Below are 9,342 nucleotides of genomic sequence, written 5' to 3'. Positions count from 1 at the left end.
GGACGGACCTTTTGCAGGCCCCAGCGGCGGCGTTGCTCCTCCTTGCCTGCAGGGGGCGCCCCCAAGGGCGCAGCTGCCCCGCGGCGCTGCGCGGCACGCCCCCGGCGGCACTCCTCCCTGCGCTCCCGCCGCCATGCTGGCCTGCAGCGGTCCGGTCCTGCGCGCTGCGCTGCGTCAGGCAGCTCCCTGCGGCCTCGCCTCCTTCCACTGCTCCGCTCGGCGCTGCCGGCCCGCCCGCGTCGCTGTGGTGAGTAGCGGCCGCGTCGGGCCGCGCCGGTAAAGAGGCCTCGGCGGCCCGCGGGGTCGTGGGGGCGGGGAATCGCCGCTGCTCCAAGGAGAAAGGTTGGGTTTGCTGCCTGGCTGTTCCCGGTCACCCTTAGCCCCGAGCCTCCACAGCTGGCTCAGCTCCAGCCAGGGGGTGGGTTCGGCGTGGCTTCGGGCCCAGGAAAGGCTCGCCTGTGGCGACGGCAGCTGGAGAGCCTTGGAAGAAACTGAAACTGGGAAGGTTTAGAATCGAGTAACTTGGAGGATGCCGGAGCAGGAAACACGTAAAAATTGGCCTCCGTGTAGCTGTCGGTGGCCCGGAGTTAAAGGGAGCTGAACTTGGAATGCTTTACGGTGTGTTGGGGAGAGGTACTGGCAGCGTGCAGGTGTCGTGGTTTAAGGCGGCAGGCAGCTAAACGCCACACGGCAGCTCGCTCGCTCCCCCCACAGCGGGACGGGGTCAAAAAAGGAGAGTAATGTTTATGGTCTGAGATAAAGAGAGCTTAATAAAAGGTGGGGGGGGGGGGTGGGGGGGGTGGGGGTGGGGGGGGGGGGAGGGAAGGAGGTGATATTAGCAACAACAATACTAGAATATAGAAAAGAAGTGATGCACAATACAGTCACTCACTCCCTGCTGACTGATGCCAGGCCAGTCAAGCAGTGGCCCCCAGCCAGCTTTCCCCCTAGCTGGTATACGGAGTGTGATGTCATATGGTATGGAATATCCCTTTGGCCAGTTTGTTTCAGCTGTCCTGGCTGTTCTGTCTCCCAGCTTCCTCACTGGTGAGGTGGTGTGAGAAGCCGAAAAGTTAGGGTAGACACCACTTAGCAACAGCTACATATCAGTGTGTTACCAAACATCCTAGATCCGTTCTTATCCTAGATCCAAAACACAGCACTGTACCATCTCTTAGGAGGAAAATTAACTCCATCCCAGCCAAAACCAGTTCAACAAGAAAATATTCAAACTGGATTATGCCCTTCTATAGGAAGGAGGTAGAGCATGCTAACAATATAAAAGAAAGGAGATGAAGGAGTTATAGTTTGCTAAAGGAAAATTTAGGCTGTTGGTAGTGTTGCAAATGGATACACAGTTTTGGGGCTCAGTGGGCAGTGTTTGAATGTCAAGTTTTGTATAGTCTTGACAACATAAAATGTAAAGAAATAAGGCATAAACTGCATGAAGAAGTCTGGGGCAGAGTTAGTTTGGGAATGGGCAGAGTGGCAGTTCAAATGTCTGAAGGGTAACATACTAGGAATGCTGTCGTTTTAGCAAAGGAGAGCTTTGTATATTGTGGTGGTGGTGATGGTAGTGACACAAGGTTCTGATAATGGTAAGCAGACACATCTGTCACCAAGCAGGTATTGAAATAACAGAAGAGGATGGCGGCTTAGTGCTTTGGTTTCACTGAGTTTCAAAAATATTTTTGAAGTGTGGCTTCCAGAAGGTAACTTCTAACACATTTGCTTGCAGGTCTGGTCAGTCTTAATTAAATGAAAGACAAACAGTTGGAACATAGAAGGCAGCTTTTATTTATCAGAGCAGCAAAACTGTAGTTGAGATTATCACAGAGGAACATTGGTGGATCTTACTCATTTGTTGAAGTGATGGGAGGATGTCGTGCCTGTTGTGGTGGTTTTAGGGCAGGCTGTTGGGATCTGACAGCTGCTTCAAGCCCAACATTTCTAACGAGGTTCCAGTTGTGAACTTGCTGTTTGTGCTTCTGTGGTGAAAAATTTTCCACCTTCTAAAAATGGAGATAAAACCAGGAGGGAAAAGTTAACTTGATGTTTTCTTTTCAAACAAACAAGCAAAGAGACCCTGCATAAGTTCATGTATATAGTCTCAGGAGCTAGATAATCCTTTCGATAGTTTTGTTTTGCTTCTATAATTGTCACTTTTTTTTGGGGGAGAGGGGAAGGGGAAGGAGTGGGGACGGGATTAAAATGTTTGGTTGGTTGGTTTCTCATCTACTTTGTGAAAGACTCTCCACCCATATAAAGATAGCTAATTGCTTTGTGCTTTTTATTCTCCAGTGTGTATAAACAAACTGAGAGTGTTATTATCCTGGTAGTAGGGAAAGGCATGGCTAATACTGCATAATTGGATTAAAAGTGATTTAGCTGTTGATCTGTGATATAGATCTTCAGACATACAGCAGCAGGTAAAATAGTTGATCCTCAGTGCTGCCTCGAAGCACACTTCTGTCCCACTTCTGACTGATGGGAAGGTACTTCACATGAATATAGGCACTTCATAAACAGATGTGTGACACTCAGAATAACCCACTGAGTAGACAGTAAAACCATACCTAAGGGTATCCTGTCAGTTTATTAACTCTGAGGGCTAAAGGCACAAGCCAGTGAGTAAATATTAGTTATTTCTGAGCAGTGCCTGTGATGGGTAACTATAAATAGGAAAGGCTGGTTCTGCAGTGTGTCAGATGACACCACCGGTGCAAACAGAATGATATTGTCTGGCTTAGTAAAGAGTTTGTTGCTAAGTTGGTTTTATTGCAGGACTGGAGGGAGGTTTGTTGCTTGATTTAATTTTTTTATGATTATTTTATTTCAATCTTAAAAGGTTTATGAAGGATCCTGTAGGAAGTTTTGTATCACCTGAGGTATTCTCCTGATTTTCTTACTGCAGGTCCTGTCTGGCTGTGGTGTCTATGATGGCACAGAAATCCACGAGGCCTCAGCGTAAGTTGTTTGGCGAAACTGTAGGCTCGAGAAAAGAGTCTCCTTTACATTACAGCACTCTGTTGAAATCAGTTCTGTTTTCTCTGGCCATCAATATTGCCCCAGAAGATGTATGTTGAAGCTTAACAGCTTTCACACTGTGTAATTGGAAGCTCAGGCCGTGATCTTGGGGTACTTGGTGACAGTATTGCAGAACGCGGTACAGTATGTCTGGTACCAGAGCGGCAAGCTTGAGAGAGGCTTTATCTTCAGAGGCAGAAATTCAGAGTTTCAGGATTGATCTCCAGAGAGTTAAGGAGAGACATGAGGAGGAACTCGCAGTGAGGGTGACAAAGCACTGTAGCAGGCTGCCCAGGGGGGTTCTGGATGCGTTCCTGTGCAGACTACCCTAGGTGATCCTGCGTGGGAGGGGGATTGGACTCCATGCTCTCTGGAGGTCTCTTCCAACCTCTAACATTCTGAGATTCTGTGAATTCATTTCATAATTGCCAGTCTAGCACTGGAATTGTTAATACTCAAGTTGAATTGCTAACTCTTGGTATTAATTGCAAAGGGATATTTTATTTACACCTGGATTAAAAGGATACATAGGTATGGTAATTGTGAGAATTCCTGCATAGCACCTAGGGACTTGCAGCAAGTTCCTAATTGCCTGCATAAGAGCACTGAACAAAGTAAGTCATCTGTTTCTTCCCTGACCCTGCCTGTAAATTGACTTTCTGCTTTACACCTTGGTGTTACATGCAGGGATTTCGCTGCTACGTGCTCAGTATGTTTGGTAGCTTGTGTGTTGTTCTTTGAAAATCAAGTGGTGGAATACTTGTAGCAAGACGTAGGGACTAGATGAAGCCTCTCTTCTAAGTTTTTCAGTACATCTTAACTCTCTATTTGTAGCATACTGGTGCACCTTAGTCGTGGGGGAGCTGAGGTTCAGATGTATGCTCCAGATGTTCCTCAGATGCATGTCATCGACCACAGCAAAGGACAACCAGCTGAAGCTGAGTCAAGGTAAAGTCTGTGTTTAATGTGTTTTCTGTGACTGCTGACTCATTCTCTTAGGTATACTTCAGACACAGCAGCCTGTAACTGCACTTAGAGCACTTTTCTGACTGTCTTTAGTGGCGTTGTGCTAGCTGGCATTTTGACTGGAGAAAAAATACTCAAGTTTTCTACGTTTGATTCTGTGCAGTCTCTTAGCTCCTGTGTTTCAGAACATCAGCAGCCTCTGTTCTTGGTTCCTCTTTTCCTTCCCCTCCCGCTCCTTTGCCAACACTTTCTTGATGCTCTTCTGTGTGCAGGCACTTTATGCATCTCATTGATTTTTTTCTGATTCTTCAAGGAATGTCTTAGTGGAATCTGCAAGGATTGCTCGTGGTAAAATTTCAAGCCTGGCTAAACTTACTACAACAGACCATGATGCTGTGATATTCCCTGGTGGATTTGGAGCTGCTAAAAATTTGTGAGTGCAAACTAAACCACTAAATTCACTAGCTACTATTCATCATTAACTATGTTTGAGGCAATAAAATCAGGAAGCATAAATGGCTTTACCTACTACATATGTAAAAAACCTATTTGAGAAGTAAAACTCTTTTCAAAGTGTTTTGAGTTAAGTTGTGCTATTCAGGATGGTTTCCAGCTACATTGTCCTGTTCTAAATTCTCTGAACACTGCTGGTGAGAGTTCTGGAGTTTAGATAATGCACCAGAAGCCCTTTTCCCCCACAACTTTATGGTGATTATTTTTTGGGGCCTGACTGAGGGAAGTGAAGCTAAAACTTCAGTAGTTTTTCTGTTTCTGTGTCTTCATGTCTGCCCATCAAAAAGCCTCCTCTTGCAGGAGGGGGGGCTTTTTTCCCCTAGCTAAAAACAAATTTAACATCCCCCCCACCCCTTATGTTTTGGTTGGCTTTGAGAAACCCAAATGTTATTTCCCTTTTCTTCTTAGGTATTTTTCTTTGTTGAAAACACTGTGCCTCTTCTCAGTAATCCTAGAAAGCTGACTTTTTAATTCTTATTTCTAGATGTTTATACCAAACCTTAAGAAGTGAGCCATTGTGGCTAAAAGCATTGATGGTCAGCTACAGGCTTTTTCACTCACCTTGCAGAAGCTGTTAAGTTTGTGATGACCCTCGAGAGCCAGTCTCAGAGCAGACAGGCATCTCTCTTTGTGGCTTTATACTGAGGTGTGTATAAAGTTTCTTCTTGTGACAGATCCACCTTTGCTGTTGATGGGAAAGATTGCAAGGTGAACAAAGAAGTTGAACGTGTCTTGAAAGACTTCCACAAAGCAGGGAAACCTATTGGGTATGTATGGTAGTGGGAGGGCATTGGGTTGATAGTGTGAGCACGGAGACAGTGTATGTTCTGTTGTAATGTGGAACTAGCAAAAGCATCTTCTGTTTTCTATCAGTTGTAGATGAGGTTTTCTTTAATGTGTTTTTCAAGATGTATGTCTGTGTAGGTGTTTGTCAGAGAGGCTAAGAAGATGCTGAGTGTAGCTTACAAAGCTGAGTGGCTTTGTAAGACCATATGCATTTGAATCCTCAAGGATGACCAAGTTTTGAAAGAGTGCAATTGGAGAATTACTCTTATTATTCCTTTTTGTTGCAGTCTTTGCTGCATTTCACCAGTGTTGGCAGCAAAGGTTCTCTCTGGTGCTGAAGTAACTGTGGGCCATGAAGAAGAGGAAGGTGGCAAGTGGCCTTATGCTGGGACTGCTGGAGCCATTAAAGAGCTGGGAGGAAAGCACTGTGTGAAAGAAGTGACTATATCCTTTGCTGTTAATTTCCATCTTGAGAGGCAGTTTAGCAATGTGTCATTGCAGTAATGAGTGCATGCAGGATCTGTGCTTGTCCACTTATCAGTCAGTGGTGATGTACAGTGTGGAATTAAAGTCCTTCTCAGTTGTTGCCATAGAGCTACCTTGGGCACCTGTTAATGCAGTAAGTGTAGAGGGCATTTGCACATAAAACTGATGTGAACTGACTTCCTGAGTTTTTTTTGTTTCTTTCTTTCATAGGCTAATATTGTAGTCAGAGAGTGCTTAAAGACATTTTATCCCAGTCAGTAAATTTCATAGGTTTTCTGCTCTTTCTGAGCATTCCCACAGCCTGCTCTTGCAGTCTTCATTTATATTTCTGGCAAAAAAACCCAGCTTCTGGTCTCTTGGGTTGTAGGTTCCAGCTGTCTTTGCAGTGCAATATACTTGGGGGTGCTTTTTTACAGGCTAGTGGTCTTGTGAGGTTTTGTCAGTGATGGTTTATTGATCTTGAAAGTCTTTTCCAGCCTAAGTGATTCTGTGATTGTGCAGAGAGTCTCTGCAGGTGAGACGTAGGCCGTGTTTTCCTTAACTCCCTTTTACGAAGCTCATGTGGATACAAAAAACAAGGTGGTGACCACCCCTGCATTTATGTGTGAAACAGAATTACACAAAATCTTTGATGGCATTGGAGCCATGGTGAAGAATGTGCTAAAATTGACTGGCAAATGAAGAAAACCAGACCATCTTGAAATGTAGGGTTTAGTATCAAATACAATATGGACCAATGGAAACATTTTCATCTGCTTGTCCTGTTCACGCTGTACTGAATGCTGATATGAAGCTGATTGATTCCCAGCCATGGGGCTTTCTGAGAGGGGCCTGCAGACAGAAGGCCTTAAAAGTCAAGTGGCCTGAGACACAGAGCATTGTCTGGAGCTTTTTCAGCTGGAGAAGGCTGTGCTGACTCTGAAACCAGCCCTGCTGATGTACCGGTGTTAAACCACTTCTGTGGATGCAAAAAAGAGACTAAAGGCCCTTCAAGAAGCTGGTAGCAGAGTGTTACAGGGGTGTAGTGGATGAAGAATGGAAGTTGAGAGGAATTAGTGTGTGGTTCATTTATGTGCTCAGGCCTGTATTTGTGAACTGAAAACCAGGGTCAGCTGTCAAGGGAATCTTTGACGTTCTAAATTAGCTGGTATTCATTAGAAGACTGATGTTTTGTTTTTTCCTGTTTTCACAAAGGAGCCACTCTCAATATTGATCAGCAGCAGGACACGTCTCTACTGTCACAACTCTAGCACTTGGAAAAATTTATCCATTGGCCTCTTACAACTAAAGAAGTCTTTAAATGAGGGAGAAAATCTCCGCTGATGTGACGCACAATTCGTAAGGATAATACCCATGTCGAAGTAGTTGCATGACTAGCAGTGGATGGGAAAAACAGTCTCAAGTTAGCCTTGCTTCCCCTGCTTTAGGATAATAAAGCTTTCTCCAAAGAAATGTTGCTGAATGTCTGGAATAACAATGAATAAATAAATTAATTTCTGCCTTTATCTCACCCTTGTGACTTCAGTTTTGTTTCACAGCTGAATCCGATAACACTGGTTACACAGTATCACAGTATCACCGAGGTTGGAGGAGACCTCGAGGATCATCGAGTCCAACCTGTCACCACAGACCTCATGACTAGACCATGGCACCAAGTGCCACATCCAGTCTCCTCTTGAACACCTCCAGGGATGGTGACTCCACCACCTCCCTGGGCAGCCCATTCCAATGACCAATGACTCTCTCGGTGAAGAACTTTCTCCTCACCTCCAGCCTAAACTTCCCCTGGTGCAGCTTGAGCCTGTGTCCTCTTGTTCTGGTGCTGGGTGCCTGGGAGAAGAGACCAACCCCTTCCTGGCCACACCCACCTCTCAGGTAGTTGTAGAGGGCAATGAGGTCACCCCTGAGCCTCCTCTTCTCCAGGCTAATACATTGGTACACTGGTTGGTACATGCTGGCAGTTACTCAGCTTTTCAGTTCTCTTAGCATCTGAGACACTTTTTCAAGATAGAGTCTGGCAATGTCTCCTTCCCCTCTTCCAAGCTGTCACCTTTCTGTTCAGCAGGAGGTAACGTTTCTGGAATTAAAGCAAAGAGACATCCCTTTCTTTGTATTACAGTTCCTTTTATATGAGAGGAGTGCTGAAGGGAACCTGTATTTTTAAGGGAGAATTGCGTGTTTCCTAAATGAAATCTACAAGCCTTAGGTTGAGTTGGAGTATGGTAAATACTGTCTGTGGCTGAAGACTTGCTAGGGATGTGGAATTAGATTTCTTTTATCAGGGGGAACACAAACAAGGAATGAAGCTTGAATATGAGTGGTCGCATTCTCATCTTGTTGAGTTGGTGTTCACAGAATAAGGGGGTTTGCTTCAGGAGCCTTTTAGTGCCTGACCTTTTTGTCACTAACATCATGTTAGGATTTAGAAGATCTGAATCTGTAGTTCAAAGATGGCACTGTTTTCTTGGAGGGTTTCAGAGCAATCTCCTGTGCAGATCACAAACTCCAGCATGGGTACAGAGATATCAGAGACCAGATCATGGTAGCAGGCCTGGTTTGCAAAGTGGATTTTGGACATACTCTGAAACTTTATTGCTTGTGGTGACATTCTTTGGGAAATTGTCAGTATGAAGTTGGTAAGAAAGAGAATTTAAGATACTGAGTCTAATTCATTGCAAATAAAGCCTTTCCTTCATAAGCTTTGCTTATGCATAAGTGGATGTTTTTAATACCAGTTTTGTACAGAGTATGGGAGGTCCTTGTTCATACAATTTTATAATGTGCTTCTTTCCTATAGCTGCAGGAGTTTGAAAAGAAACATTGAAATCCCTGGAGCAGAGGAAGGACAGCTGCTGCCTGTGTTAACAGCACCTTCCTCGCCTGTAAGAGTAATCTGAATTGAGCTCAGCTCTTCCTATCAGGGTCTGTGAGTTAGGTCTCTCCTTTCACCACAGCAGGTTGTATCTGTATTTTTGCTTTCCCCTATCTGCAGTTCCTTGTAAGTGCAGCTGTAGTGGCATAAAGCTTTCTTAGATTCTAAACCTTCTGAACCGTAGATTCAGATGCCCTGATGAAAACCATGAGTTTTGGGGAGTGGAAATTGGTATTATCATGCAGTAATCAGTTGTTGCAAGTTGGTTTGGAATCATCCAGATGTTGCCTCTTTTGACATTCTTTGTTGAGTCCAAATATTCAAATAATGAAGGCTACTCATAATCTACTGTGTACCTTTCTAAGCAGATGCAGTGGTGGTCTAGTGGTTAGGATTTGGTGCTCTCACTGCCGTGGCCTGGGTTCCATTCCTGGTCTTTTTTGCAGCATAGATTTAGGAAGGGCAGGTTCTGACTGACCAACCTGATCTCCTTCTATGATCAGGTGACTGCCTGGTGGATGTGGGGAGGCTGTGGATGTGGTCTGCCTGGACTTCAGCAAGGCTTTTGACGCCGTCCCCCATAGCAAGCTCCTGGCCAAGCTGTCAGCCCATGGCTTGGATGGGAGCACACTGCGATGGGTTAGGAACTGACTGAAGGCTGAGCCCAGAGAGTGGTGGTGAATGGTGCCACA

The 9,342-nt window shown here is 45.0% G+C and overlaps 1 protein-coding gene across 1 annotated transcript; it reads left to right on the top strand.

Annotated features, from left to right (window-relative positions):
• Window positions 1-114: 114 nt before the first annotated feature.
• On the top strand, window positions 115-7,283 carry GATD3 (glutamine amidotransferase class 1 domain containing 3). The gene is made up of 7 exons (XM_068155156.1): window positions 115-247; window positions 2,915-2,967; window positions 3,862-3,975; window positions 4,307-4,426; window positions 5,181-5,273; window positions 5,580-5,736; window positions 6,331-7,283. The coding sequence occupies exons 1-7, from the start codon at window positions 134-136 to the stop codon at window positions 6,457-6,459; spliced, it is 780 nt and encodes a 259-aa protein (XP_068011257.1). The 5' UTR covers window positions 115-133; the 3' UTR covers window positions 6,460-7,283.
• The last annotated feature ends 2,059 nt before the right edge of the window (window positions 7,284-9,342 follow it).

Source organism: Melanerpes formicivorus, unplaced genomic scaffold, assembly GCF_026170545.1.
Source record: "Melanerpes formicivorus ecotype bairdi unplaced genomic scaffold, bMelFor1.0.p_v2 SCAF_30, whole genome shotgun sequence".
Lineage (NCBI taxonomy): Eukaryota > Metazoa > Chordata > Aves > Piciformes > Picidae > Melanerpes > Melanerpes formicivorus.
The sequence above is the reverse complement of the archived record's forward strand: the minus strand, read 5'-3'. Positions and strand labels throughout refer to the sequence as shown.

What these genes read in the sequence shown, in the direction of transcription:
- GATD3 (XM_068155156.1), top strand. Translation starts at nt 134, where the DNA reads ATGCTGGCCTGCAGCGGTCCGGTCCTGCGCGCTGCGCTGCGTCAGGCA. An exon ending in CCAGCTGAAGCTGAGTCAAG is followed by an intron (nt 3,976 to 4,306) that starts GTAAAGTCTGTG and finishes TGATTCTTCAAG; the next exon opens with GAATGTCTTAGTGGAATCTG. An exon ending in ACTGTGTGAAAGAAGTGACT is followed by an intron (nt 5,737 to 6,330) that starts ATATCCTTTGCT and finishes ACTCCCTTTTAC; the next exon opens with GAAGCTCATGTGGATACAAA.